This window comes from Monocercomonoides exilis (genome assembly GCF_001643675.1).
Source record: "Monocercomonoides exilis strain PA203 chromosome Unknown scaffold4-2303458, whole genome shotgun sequence".
NCBI lineage: Eukaryota > Preaxostyla > Oxymonadida > Polymastigidae > Monocercomonoides > Monocercomonoides exilis.
Genome location: NW_027150549.1, coordinates 133,332 through 146,722, shown reverse-complemented (window position 1 = coordinate 146,722; position 13,391 = coordinate 133,332). Strand labels below are relative to the sequence as shown.

Below are 13,391 nucleotides of genomic sequence, written 5' to 3'. Positions count from 1 at the left end.
TCGTCCTGCAATTGTGGATGTGCATTCTGTATATGTGTTTCCAGAAATGAAAAAACTGCAAGACGTACTTTTTGCTTTAATGAAAATGCAGCCAGCCATCGTTCTTGAGCTGCAAGTTGTAAATATCGATCTTTCCACATTGAGTCGCAGTTGTGGGGAAAGTGCTGCGTATATCACTCCACCAAATGTATGATCCCCAGTTGTTGAACACTGCAAAAAGCTACAATTATTGATTCTGCACTCGCTAGAAGTGATCCCATCAATCCAAGAAAGTACAGACCCATTCACAGAATTGGAACTAATTTCCGAAAATGCTGAACTATTTATTGAAAAAGTTCTTGCTTGCACAAATTTGATGATTGGTGTTAATGTCGTTGTAAATTTTGAAAAGTGTGAATCACTTATATTCACATAAGAAGCATCCTCGATTAAAAAATAAGGTCGTTCAAAGCTGTTACTATTTCCATTGAATAAAGAATTTACCCCAACAACAAGAGATCCTCCATTGCGAACAGAAATAACTCCACAATCATCAGCTGCAGTTACAATTTGCGTAAAAGTCACTTGTGTTAGTTTTGCAGAAGAAGAAGAATGGGATATTTCAATAAATGAAGAAGCACTATACGAAATATTTTCGAGTTCCATTGACTGAAGCACTGCACTTCCGCCAGTAAGTCTCAGAAAAGGTTCAAAAAAATTAGAGATTGTTGCGGAATTTTGATTATACAGAGAAGCCGATGACTTTGACTTTATTGAACAGTTTGACAGAGTTAATGTGCTGTTACTGCACACAAAAAATGACTTTAGAGGAGATATTGTTCCAGGGATAACAAAAGTAATATTTGTCATTGATGTTTCAATAACAACTTCAATAAGCGCATCTTTGCTCCCGCTTGCTGGTTTTGTAGCAGCCACTTCTGTTCCCTTAAGCGGTGCAACGATATTTGAGGCATTTACTGCAAGTACTACAAATGTTGTTATCGAAAAGGTGCCTTGTATCTCAATTGAGATGGCATTACTTGGAGAGCCACAGCTCTGTAAAGCGCCTTCAAGTGTTTTGCATGGATTTTCAGTTGTGCCGCAGCCATTTGCATCTGCCCCGCTATCACTGACAAATATGGCATCATTTGCATTTTCAATGTCGTGGGGACGATGCTGCGAAGAAGATGAAGAAGTGATTACAGATTGTGTGGATGCTGAGTTAAGTGAAGAAGAATGTGAAGATAAAAACTGATAATTAAATATGTCTGAAATATTCTCTTCACGTGTCAAGATAAGCTCTGAGAGAAAAACTAATGCGTTCTCAGAACAATTAACTGAAGAAGAAATAATATGCGAAGAAATCCAAAAATTGTCGAGATTGATGAAGCGTTTGAGAAAATGAAAAGAAGATGCACTGCTGATTGCAGCAGAAGATAACAAATTGTTGGATACTTCGTTCAAAGAAAATGAAGAGTTCAACTTAAAACTGCAATTAAAAAAACAAAAAGTGCCAGTTGTATCATAATTTCCGATAAGTGAAATGATCTTATATTTTCTTTTACTCTGGTGCTGACTGATTTCCTTCAAGTCAAACGTGCAATCTCTTACGTTAAATGTTTCGTCAGAAGATTGAATTGTTAGAAGGAAAAAGTGTTTTTGGTTCTTATTGCAGCATTCCAATTGCGAAGGCCAAAATGTACAATTCACAATTTTGGAATCTCGTTGAGGAAGTTGAAAGAGTAAAAAAGAATATAAGTTTGAATATAAATAGTTTGAAGAACAGGAGGAAGAAGAAGAAGAATGCAAAGTGGAATTTGCTGAACAGTCTTGATAATTCTTGTAGAAGGGACCGACAATATTGCATCGAATGACAAAGACTTTCTGACGACTAGTCACAGCAAAACCCGTTGAATTTTCCGAGCAATGGCATTGCAAAAATTCAATATCACTCAATGTGCACTCTTTTGCCTCTGAATTCGTGTTTTTAGAATTTGAAAACGTTGAAGTCGTGCATTTGGAAAATGTTGTATTAGAAACGATAGAATCTTTTAATTCATCGAGTTGGGCTATAGCCCCATTCAATGGATTATCTACTGAAGTTATGTGGCAATTCTCAATTTTTGTCGTTTGGCTATTCCATTTTCTGAATTTTATTGATGTTCCAATCAAAAAAGCATCATTATGATTATTTGTAGTAAAATTAGAAAGTCCCAAAGAATTCAGATTGAAACTGAAAAGTTCGCCACTTGCAAAAAATGAAGTTCCACTTTGGCAATTTATTTCATTGAGTAAAGATTGGCAAAAAACAAATTCTCCAGCACCATGAAAAGCAACAAGAGATTGAGATATGCTCTGTTTAGTGTTCCATAAATTAAAAGTTAAATTTTGTATGATTATTGTTCCTGAAGTTGAAATTGGTGATTGTTGTAGCTCAAAAAGATATCTCACAGAACAACCATCAAAGAAAATTGTTGAAAGTGCATCAGAATTGAGTAATTGTTGGTAAGAATTTATAAGCAGATGTAATTTTTTCATTTGCATCGTTGAATTGATTGTTATAAATTCTACAGTTTTTAGATTTTGAGTTGCTATTATATTTGTCGCAAAAACTTTTGTATCTTCAATTTTCTCATCGTATTCATTGCAATTTTTATTAATTATGTGTTTTTCATTTAATATGTTCTGGGAAAACTGAAAATTTTCTGTGGTTTTTGTGAAAATCAAATTTGTTTCATATGGTTGTTGACCTTCATAAACATAATTCTGATGAGCTGAGATGTTTGTAAACGATATGAATATAAAGTTCAACAATACAAAAATGTGAATGTAGAATTTCATTAGCTTGCCTTTAAGCTGTTAGGCAATAATTAAAATAGATAATGATCAAATTTTTAAATAGTAATTATATATGCAAATTCATTTCACTCAATTTCAAAAAACGAAATACATATTTTTTGTGATGAAATTTATGCTCATTTGTTGCTTTTAAACGAATAATTATATTTATTTGCAAAAAAATACGCTCTTGTTTTTTATTTTTTATTTTTATTTTTTGTTTTGTTTTTTTTTTTGTTTTTGTTTTTGTTTTTGTTTTTGATTTGTTCGGATGTTCTTTTGAACAATAATTTTTTTCAAAATGAGAATATTATAAACAGAATATCTTATTTCAATTTAAAAAAAATATAAATAAACAAATTAATAAATACATTTTAAATTACTATTTTTAAAAAAAAAAAAAGAAAATCACTGACATTTTCACATAATGTTCTATCTGCTTCTATGTGTACCAAATTTTTATATTTTGAACTGACAATGTTTAAACTGCATGTTGAGATGAACTATTTTTTATTATTTCCGTTTTTTCGTTTTGAAAATAAATTTTTATCACAATAAAAATTTGTGCAAAGAAAGGATGAGAAAAATTTTTTTGTTTTCAATACTCTTTATAAGCTTATAAAAAATTTTGAATTTGAATTATGTGCGTGATTTTTTTTGAAATTATAACTTTTTTCTGTGTGTTGGTTTTCTGGAAGGTTGTTTTCAGAAAAAATTTTTGTATTTTAATGCTTTATTCATACAGATATCGCATAAAATACCGGACATCGCACAAAATACCGGACAAGATCGTTTTCTCAATAACCACTCTAAGAGAAAATCTGATAATATTCCACTAAATATATCGAAACAAAACTAACTCATATGATACACGAGACTTTCATGACTTCCTCGTTTGTGCTCGATAAAAATTATTATTTGATATTTCGGAGAAATAGGATATTGAATTTCTCCAAGATTTTAAAAATTATTTTTTATATATTCAGTCTGCACGGAAATGAAAGTCTGATATGCTAAATGTGTTAGCATTGTTTCGATATATTTAGTGGAATATTATCAGATTTTCTCTTAGAGTGGTTATTGAGAAAACGATCTTGTCCGGTATTTTGTGCGATATCTGTAATAACTGTATGAATAATAAATGTTTTCACTTAAATAAAGATGGTGATTTCTTCAACAAGCCATTTCATTTTACAGTGTTCTTTTGTTGACATTAAAGCGAAATTTTCGAAAAGAAATTTTCGAATGAAAAAATTTGATTTCAATAATAATCGCACATGTCTAATTATATCTTATTGTGGTCACTGAATTTTTGTTTTTTATTGATATTTTTCACATTATTGTGAGTCAGATGATGAACAAAAATGCAAAAGAGTTGGAAAAATTGAACAAAAAAACAAAAAATTATTAACATCTTTTTTTTCATAATTCCAAAATATTATTTATTTTCGAAATATTTCAATCAAAAAAATCATCTTGAAATCATTTTTATTAATAAATCTTTATCATAATTCTTTTCAAATGATTGTTTGTAACAAATTGTTTTATTAATTATCAATTATTAACGAAAAACCTAAAAGCACAACTGTATTGAGACATTTCAAGAAATTGATCACTCTTTCAATAATTTCATAATTCATCGTATTTAAAAAAAACCATGCACAACAGAAAACCACAAATACTACGCCAAATGTGTTTAATTAATTATGGAAAATCACATTTAATATATATTTGGGAGATTATTTTTGAATTCATATTTTTCTTATCAAAAATTTCGAATAGAAAAAATATCGTTTGAACTTAAAATTTATTTTATGTTTTAATTATTATCACAAAAAAACTACTCTATTTTTTTGTTACAATATGCATTTGAAAGACAATAATTTGAAAGCTTGAAATTTTTTTTTTGATAATTCTTTTGCAAAATTTTGTAAATCAGAATATTTTGCACACACAGAATAAATATCGTGTTATGATTATATTTTGACCTTTTTTAATTAAGACTTTTTATGTTTTATCACTATCTTTTCCCACAATTTCTTATTTTAAATGAATTTTTCGGAAATATATGAATACAATTGATTAAAATAAATACATTTTGAAACAAACCAAATTTCGCATAAGGGGAGATGGGGGAGTTTAGCCCCTTCCTTGACTTTCTGTATGGAATTGGATGGTAATATGGGGCATAATACCTTTTGTTTGTTAAAAATGTTATTTATTTATTTATTTTTTTCATTTCATTTCAATAAAAAATAAAAAAAAATTATTATGATCTAAAAATATAATTTAAAAAAATGAAAATAGCTTCAGAAACAGAAATTTGAGAAGGACAAAAAAACTTCAGCGTGCAATGTCTAATCGCAAGTTTAGGAAATACAACAGTTTGTTGGAGCGAATGAATCTCATCGTTGTTGACGGAGTTGTTCGCACAACAAATACTATCGATTCTAAGGAATTCAGCCGTACAGGTGTAAAAAATGCAGTTAGAGCACTGAGAAAAGGAAGGCTGGTTGGAAAAATTGACAGACCTGCAGCAGTAGTGAGCGAAAAGGAACAAAAAGTGTAAGACATTATTCACATTAAAGCAAAGCCTGGTTCATGTTTAATTATATGAAAAACAAGATAATTGATTTGTTTTATTTTTAATAATATATGGGGGAAAATATTTCACTTCAAACATTTTCATAGAAAAATTATACACTTTTCATTGACTTTTCGAGATCAAAAAACACAACAAAAAATCAGTCCATTTTTCGACATTCGTGAAATGTCACAATTCTTTATGTTTTCATTTCAATGATGCTGTTTCAGGATATGAAAATCAAATTTCTTTTGAATTTTGAGAAAGCTAAACAAAGTTAAGAGTCAATCAATTTTTTCTCGCTTTTTGCATAAAAAGCTTGAAAGTCCGTATTTTCCCCCAATTAGTCATTAAACACTTAAAAAGCTTCAATTCATAGCTTGCTAAAATAAAAAAACTTTATAAATATAAATTTTATAAGTGTGATCAAAATATGTATAGTTAGTATTAATAATAGTGAACACTTTCAATAACTGTGGACAGTCGCATTATCTCAACAACTATTGATAGTTGCAATTTGACAATAAACACAATTATTCCTTCAATGAATATGAACTGATGTGAATTGTTTTTATGACTTAATCAACACAGTTATATAACATAATAATTATTTTTTATTTTCGGAGAAACTAGGAGAAATAAGATTCTTCGAGTTTCTCCGAAAAATAAAAATGAATCTTTCTTTATTCTTGGGAGCAAGTTATTTCATTTTTGTGTGACTGATAAGTTTGTGGTTATTGAAGGAATAATTGGGTTTATTGTCAAATTGCAACTATCAATAGTTGTTGAGATAATGCGACTGTCCACAGTTATTGAAAGAGTCCACTATTATTAACACTAACTATATCAATTGATTCCACTTTTTCCTTATTTTTTGACTTTTGTTTTTTTGGAAACAAAATTGCAGCAATGGAAAAAAGACATTTTTCAAATAAGGTGGTTTTTTTGTCCAAACATTTTTTTTTTGGCGTTTCTCACTAAAAAAAGACTGAAAATAGAAAAAGCGTATTGAACAAGGTTTGAATACGTATTTAATGTTCAGACTAAGAAAATTTTTTGTCAATTTTGGTTTTTGATGAAGATCTTGAGAATTTTTAATTTATTTTATGATCATTTGTTTTGTCCATTTTGGACTATCTTTCTTCTTTTCTTTTCTTTCTTTCTTTCTTTCTTTCTTTCTTTCTTTCTTTCTTTCTTTTTGTTTGTTTGTTTGTTTTAAACAATAAGGCTATGAAAAAAATACAACGAAGTTTAATAATTGCAAATATTATTTATTTTTAATGGTGTGTGCATAAACCCGCACTTGTGCAAAAACCCGCACACTTGACATTTTCTTTCGAAATACACATCCACATTCATATATGTGAAAGCGTTTGGCATTTTGATGCCACCTATAACTTTTTTTTGTCCAATATTTAGTATTTCGAATGAAAAATCAAAAACAAAAAATTTTGATCTTTTTTGATCTTTTGATCAATATTTTTTGTTTTTGATTTTTCAGTCGAAATACTTGATATTGGACAATAATAGTTACAGGTTGCATCAAAATGCCAAACGCTTTCACATATATGAATGTGGATGTGTATTTCGAAAGAAAATGTCAAGTGTGCGGGTTTTTGCACAAGTGCGGGTTTATGCACACACCATTAAAAATAAATAATATTTGCAATTATTAAACTTCGTTGTATTTTTTTCATAGCCTTATTGTTTAAAACAAACAAACAAACAAAAAGAAAGAAAGAAAGAAAGAAAGAAAGAAAGAAAGAAAGAAAGAAAAGAAAAGAAGAAAGATAGTCCAAAATGGACAAAACAAATGATCATAAAATAAATTAAAAATTCTCAAGATCTTCATCAAAAACCAAAATTGACAAAAAATTTTCTTAGTCTGAACATTAAATACGTATTCAAACCTTGTTCAATACGCTTTTTCTATTTTCAGTCTTTTTTTAGTGAGAAACGCCAAAAAAAAAAAAATGTTTGGATAAAAAAAGCACTTTATTTGAAGGCAAGTTTAAATGTCAAATATGAAAAAAAAAACATTTTAAATAATTAATCCATTTTGAATCTCATTTGCACGAATTATTGCTTGTCTGAAAATGAACGATAGTTATTCTTATCCATTATTATTATCGAAACGATCATTTTGATCAAATTGGATCAATAAACAATACTCGAGAATTAGATGTGGAGGCGTAACACGCCTATAAATAATCCATCATATGCAAATGCAAATAAACAGAATAAGAAATATCCTTTTTCAACACATCATGAAGAATTTGATAAACGTTCTCAAATGCTTATGAACGACCAGATGCTTCAATTGATGAGACGAATGGAAACTTTATCACATACAACTTTGACCACAACGCCTCGACAAGCCTTGCTTAATCGCACGCTTATAATTGCACGAGAACGAAAAATGAAAAGGAAAGATGACAAAACAACATCCGAAAATCCAAGAGATATTATGAAACAACAAGGAATTGAACGAGACATCCAAAAGGAAGACAAACTACAAAAAAATACGACACATAATGAGGGTACAAATAAAAAAGAACTTGATGATGATAACCTTCATAAAGAAACGAAAAATGTCAAAGGCACAGTAGATGAGAAATTTCATGGAAACATTGACCCAAAAACCTTGCCTCCCAATTTTTTATATTCTCTTCCACGAAGATTAATGAACCAGCGGGACGTTGATGGCATATTTCAGAGAACTCTTCAACGAATAGTCACTTATTCCGATAATTACTATTATGTAACTGTGGGGATGAGAGAATCGTCAAGGGAATATCTTACTGGCTGGATATCAACAATGAATGTGCTCCCAGAAGAAACATCATTTTGGCTCAAATGGAAGAAATTGACAAACTTAAATGAAAAAACGGTTAAAGAAGAGAAAATTGATTATTCAGAAGAAAAGAAGGAAAATGCAAATGATAGTTTACAACAACATGTTAATGAGAATAACAGTGAACAGGTCAAAGAGAATGAAGGTGAATTAAAAAGTCCTTCTCCGATACTATCATCAACTTCATCTACGAATAATTTATCAACTACACATTCTCCGTCACCATCTTCTTCGCCTTCAATTGAACGAACTGCTTCTGGATCAACTACACAATCATCATCTTCAACAACAGTTGGATCTGGTCCACTTCTTCCTCTTCCAAACCAAGGTCGCCCTCAAAGAACTACACAGTCATTGTCTTCTGGAAACCGTATGATACATCCCCCAGGAGCTCATTCGTTTGTTGTGAAGCCGCAACCGTTCATACCAATGTCATGGTACGGAAAGATAACAAACATTGTGGCTCCTTTCAAGTTTTATGACTCTGCCCCAAGACTTAAGCTGGACTTGGCCTCACCTTCTTCCCAGAGTTCATCTTCGCCTGCATCATCAGCTTCTTCTGAATCCTCATCTTCCTCGGACCATTCTCCTTTGACGTCAATCGGAGCAGCAATACCACTGTTTGCGCTGCCCATGGGTCCGTATCCGATAGCACTTACAATTGAGTGCATTTGCGACTGTCTTGTGGACATCTCAGACATCCAGCGCATCCAGCAGATCGAATCAGTTGTGCCACTGCGCCACCATCTGCCCTACTCCAACAAGATGCTGCTCCAATTGATGATCGACGCAAACAAGCGGGCAAGACAGGCACTGCAGTTCTTCTCCATTCCCGAGTTCGACGAGGAAGACCTCAAAGACGAGGAGAGCGACGAAAACGAAGAGAGAGAAATGCGGATGAGGGCAGAAGCAGGAAGAGAGCACGAGAACAGCCGCTATTCCAGATCAGAATCTGCCTCTTCGCTGACCTCTTCTTCGCCAGCACCAGCCGTGGCACCATCGACGCTGGCTGCTCTAGTCAACATGCTGAAGGTTACATCCATTCGCCAGCTGCGATACGAAGCGGCGGAGCTGCCTGACTCGATGTCTTCGCTCTTCTTGTCGCCTACTCTACACGACTCTTCAAATGGATCGCCAGTGCCTTCGCCTTCTTTTGCTGCTTCTCTTTCTGCCGGCAAAGCCACCCCCAATGCGAGGCAACCTTCTCCCCGCCCTCCGCTTTCCTCGTCGCCCACTCCGTCCCCAACGCCGTCGTCCTCGCCGTTCAACTTCCGCTTTCCTCTCTCGTTTTCAGAGGCTGTCTTTGCACGCATCGTCCACACTGCCAAAGGAAGAGCAGTCTTCGCCAAGATGCTGTCTGTGCTGATACCTCTGCCCATCATCTTCGCCACCCGCTGCATCATCACCGAGCTCCACCGCCTGCACGATGCGTTCTACCCCTTCCCCTTCGAAGTGGCTGCATCGCATCCTTCGCCTTCTCCTTCACCTGGTGTGCCACCATCGCTGCTGGATGACAGCCCCAGTGCTTCCTCGTCGGCGTCTGCTGGGTCGAAGAAGAAAGGCAAAAAGGGCTCCAAAAAGGGTGCTGCCCACTCGTCTTCACTGAACCCGTCGGCAGCAACTGTGCTGAAGAGGCAGCCGAAGGAGAGCGTTGGCGATCTGCAGGCAGCGTCTGCACATCTGCTGCAGTCGACGCTCGAAGTCATCAAGTCATTTCCTCCTTTCTCGTTTTCTGTGCTGTTCAGCACGATGGTCGACAAGATGGTGATGGAGCTGAATGCAGAAATGAAGAATGAGCTGGCAAAAGTGCTCACAAAGGAGATGTGGCTCCATCTGGCTGAGCTTCTGTACCCTCCACAGCAGTCTGCTTCTGCTTCATCATCTTCCAATTCAGCCAGAGCAATGATCGAACAAAACCTGCAGTTTTCGTTTCTGACAGACACGACGTTCTTCACCAGGCTGGGTGTGATGCCGCCGACGCATCTGTCTATCGTGCCGTATATTCTGATGCCCCGCACTCATCTCGAGCTCTGCTTCTCCTTCAACGAGGCGCTGTCTGTCATCGGCCTGCTGCTGACACTCTGTGTACACTCACAGACAACATCACGCCCTGTCCTCAACCAGGCAGTGCATCGCATTGTGAACACTCTGTTCATCCCAGATGACAGCATTTCTGTGATGCCTACATCTTCTTCTGCTTCTTCCTCATCTTCATCTTTATCTTCGTCTTACTCTTCTCTGTATCCTTCTTCTTCCTCTTCGTCATATTCATCCCAGTTCTCTTCTCTGAATGGATCATCTTCAAGTTCCCTCTTTTCTTCCTCTTCTTCCTCTTCTTCTGCTTTTGGCTCCTCTTCTCCGTCTTCTATTGCATTGTCTCCTTATCACAGAATAACATTAAGGATTCTCAACACGATGCTCCTTCATCATCCCATCCCTCCACAAACAGCAGTTGCCGACGATGCCACAATGAATAATGCATCCACAACAGAACAGAAAGAAGAATCCAATGAGCATCATGAGGAAGACTCCTCTGCAGCCGTCTTGTCCTCTCCGAATGTGCCAACCAAACAGCGCCATCCAGCGATGTCTGTGGCAGGTATGTCTGTGGTGACGTCGTACACCTCTGCCACTGCCTCCTCCTCTTCATATGGCTCCTCCTCTCTCCTCTCTGCCCAGACACCCCCTCGTTTCACCATCTCCACCACTTCACCCAAAATGTGGTTCTCGTTCATCCGGCGTCTGTTTGCCCTGGCGTCGTCGATTGCAGCTGAGGCGAAGAGCAGCGAAGGGAAAGGAGAAGGAGCAGAAGGAGCAGCCGGTGGAGCAGGGCAAGGAATGTTTTCATTCACGGTGTGTGGAATAAGCGAGATGAGGGAGACTATGCAGACAGAGATTGTGCGTGTGATAGAGGCAGACAAGGGAGTGGGTGCGTGTGTGGTGGAGATGATGAAGGCAGGCGGGTGGAACCAGCAGCAGCTGAATCAGATGATTGGAAAGGTGGAGGAGAAGGAAGAGGAGAAAGTGGTTAAAGAAGAGAAGCAGAATGAGAAGAAGACAGAAGAGAAAGCAGTGGTTGAGAAGAAAGAAGAGAAGAAAGAAGCAGACAAGGAAGAAGAAAAAGATCAAAAGAAACCGAATGAAAAGGAAAAAGAAGAAAAAGAAGGAGAAAAAACAGACACGAAGCCAGAAAGCTTGGAGTCGCTCAGCAAGCTCAGTGAATTCAGTCTCACCACATCCGATTCGCTTCTATCCGATCGGCGGACGTCTTCTCTTTTGGAAGGGAAGACGCTGGACGAGCAGATTGGACACAGATATTCAGTCGACTTTGACGACATGTTCGACCACGATGACCTCTCCTTCACTTCTTCGTCGATGATCGACAGCTCGTCTGTTTTGAAAGGCGCCTCATCTTTCTCCTCATCTGTGCCCCTTCCCCTCATCCAGCCTGGCCCTTCTGCCTCTCCTCCCCCGTCTGTCCTGCAGTACCCCACACTCGCTCCCCCAGACGATCTCTCTTATTCTTCCTTTGCTGCCTCCTTTGCTGGCGACGGCTTCGACCTCATCGACTCCATTCCGATGCCTTCGTCGCCTCCTCAGAACGCTCTTGCTTCTTTCTCTTCATTTGCTAATTCTGCTATGCCTTCGACCCCTTCAACACTGCCTTTAGCCAGTCTTTCTGACGACTCTTATTCTTCTTCATCTTCTTCGTCATCTTCATCTTCATCTTTGTCTTCCTCGTTCTCTTTGACACCTAACAAATCAAGCACAGCACCATACGACTCGCCTATTCCCTTCCCTTCGTCCTTTTTGCCTTCCACTTTTGAGAACACTTACACTCTGCCTGACCCAACAAAGGGATTCCAACCACCTCTGTCGCCTCCGACCAACCCTTCTCTCTCATTCTCCTCGCATCCAACAGAGCAGACGCCATTCTCCATTCCTCTGCCATCCTCTCCTCCTCTCCCGTCTTCTCCACCGCTCCTTTCGAGTGTGCCACAGGAAGTGACATTTGACTCTCTTCCTCCGCCTCCGCCTGGACTGACAGCGATGGAAGACGACGAAGAGAGCGATGAGGAGATGGACGAAGACAACAACAGCAGTAGCAGCAGTAATCAGGATAGTTTGGGAGGCAATGAGGCTGACAATGTGCCCCCACATCCAGCGACACTGCCGCCAGGGCTTGTTGACGGAGACGAAGAGAGCGAAGCAGAAGAGGAAGAGAGCAAACCAGACAGCCAAATGAAAAGTGTGTTGGATCTTCTTCACTTTGAAGATCTGCCTGCTCCTCCACAACTTGCACCCATCACTCAAAAGAGTGTAGAAAGTGAAGTTAGTCCGCAGACTTCCACAGCAAAGCCACAAGAGAAAGCGAATCCAGGAATATCTCTTTCGATGGACGGAAACCAATTCTTCCAGTTTCTGAAGAACATCCAGAAAAAATAAAGACTCATTGAAACAACAAGAAAAAAAAAAACATTCAAAATGTTTCATTGTTCTTTTTATTAGAGCAATTCCATATGAAACATTTGTGCTATTTCTAAACAACTTTTAGAAATGGAGTTGCTTTTTTAATTCTTTTTTTTTCCCCTTTAATTCATCATTACAATTCATTCATTTTCTTTGTTCTTTCTCTTTTGCTGTCTTCTTATTAGTTGTTTGCTTGATCTTTATTGTCTTCATCACTTCAGGCTAACATTATTCTTTCTGATAGCTGTGTCTATTTATCTTTCATTATCCTTGTTCTCTCATCTTCCTCCTCTTTGATATGTATCTAATCCTTTTCGGCTGATTATGTTCGAACATTTTTTCAACATTTATTCTCTTTCTGTTTGCTTTGCTTGTATTTCTTTAACTCATTCCATCGACCTGGCGAAGACAAACCACTTTTTTATCGTGGCATTCGTCGAGCGATGGAATCAAGAATGCTTCAGAGAAGCAGATTGATTGGTCATATCAATTTTCTATCTTTTATAAATACTCACTGTCACTTATGCATTCTATGAATTGCCTGTTTCTTTCAACTTTTCAATAAAAATGAAAAAAAAAAAATAACAAATTCCTTATTTATTCAGAAATTAGAAATATAAAAAAGATTTCATTTCTGAGCTTTGTTCAGATGAGGCGAGTGAAATG

The 13,391-nt window shown here is 36.3% G+C and overlaps 2 protein-coding genes across 2 annotated transcripts; both read left to right on the top strand.

Moving 5' to 3' along the window:
• Nucleotides 1-608: 608 nt before the first annotated feature.
• Nucleotides 609-1,234, top strand: MONOS_1766 (uncharacterized protein; the record flags this gene model as incomplete). The annotated part of the gene is made up of 2 exons (XM_067870600.1): nucleotides 609-670; nucleotides 730-1,234. The coding sequence occupies 2 exons, from the start codon at nucleotides 609-611 to the stop codon at nucleotides 1,232-1,234; spliced, it is 567 nt and encodes a 188-aa protein (XP_067734539.1).
• A 6,349-nt stretch (nucleotides 1,235-7,583) lies between these two features.
• MONOS_6327 (uncharacterized protein) lies at nucleotides 7,584-13,253 on the top strand (the record flags this gene model as incomplete). Its single annotated transcript, XM_067876552.1, has 1 exon — nucleotides 7,584-13,253. The coding sequence occupies one exon, from the start codon at nucleotides 7,584-7,586 to the stop codon at nucleotides 12,699-12,701; it is 5,118 nt and encodes a 1,705-aa protein (XP_067734538.1). The 3' UTR covers nucleotides 12,702-13,253.
• Between the last annotated feature and the right edge of the window lie 138 nt (nucleotides 13,254-13,391).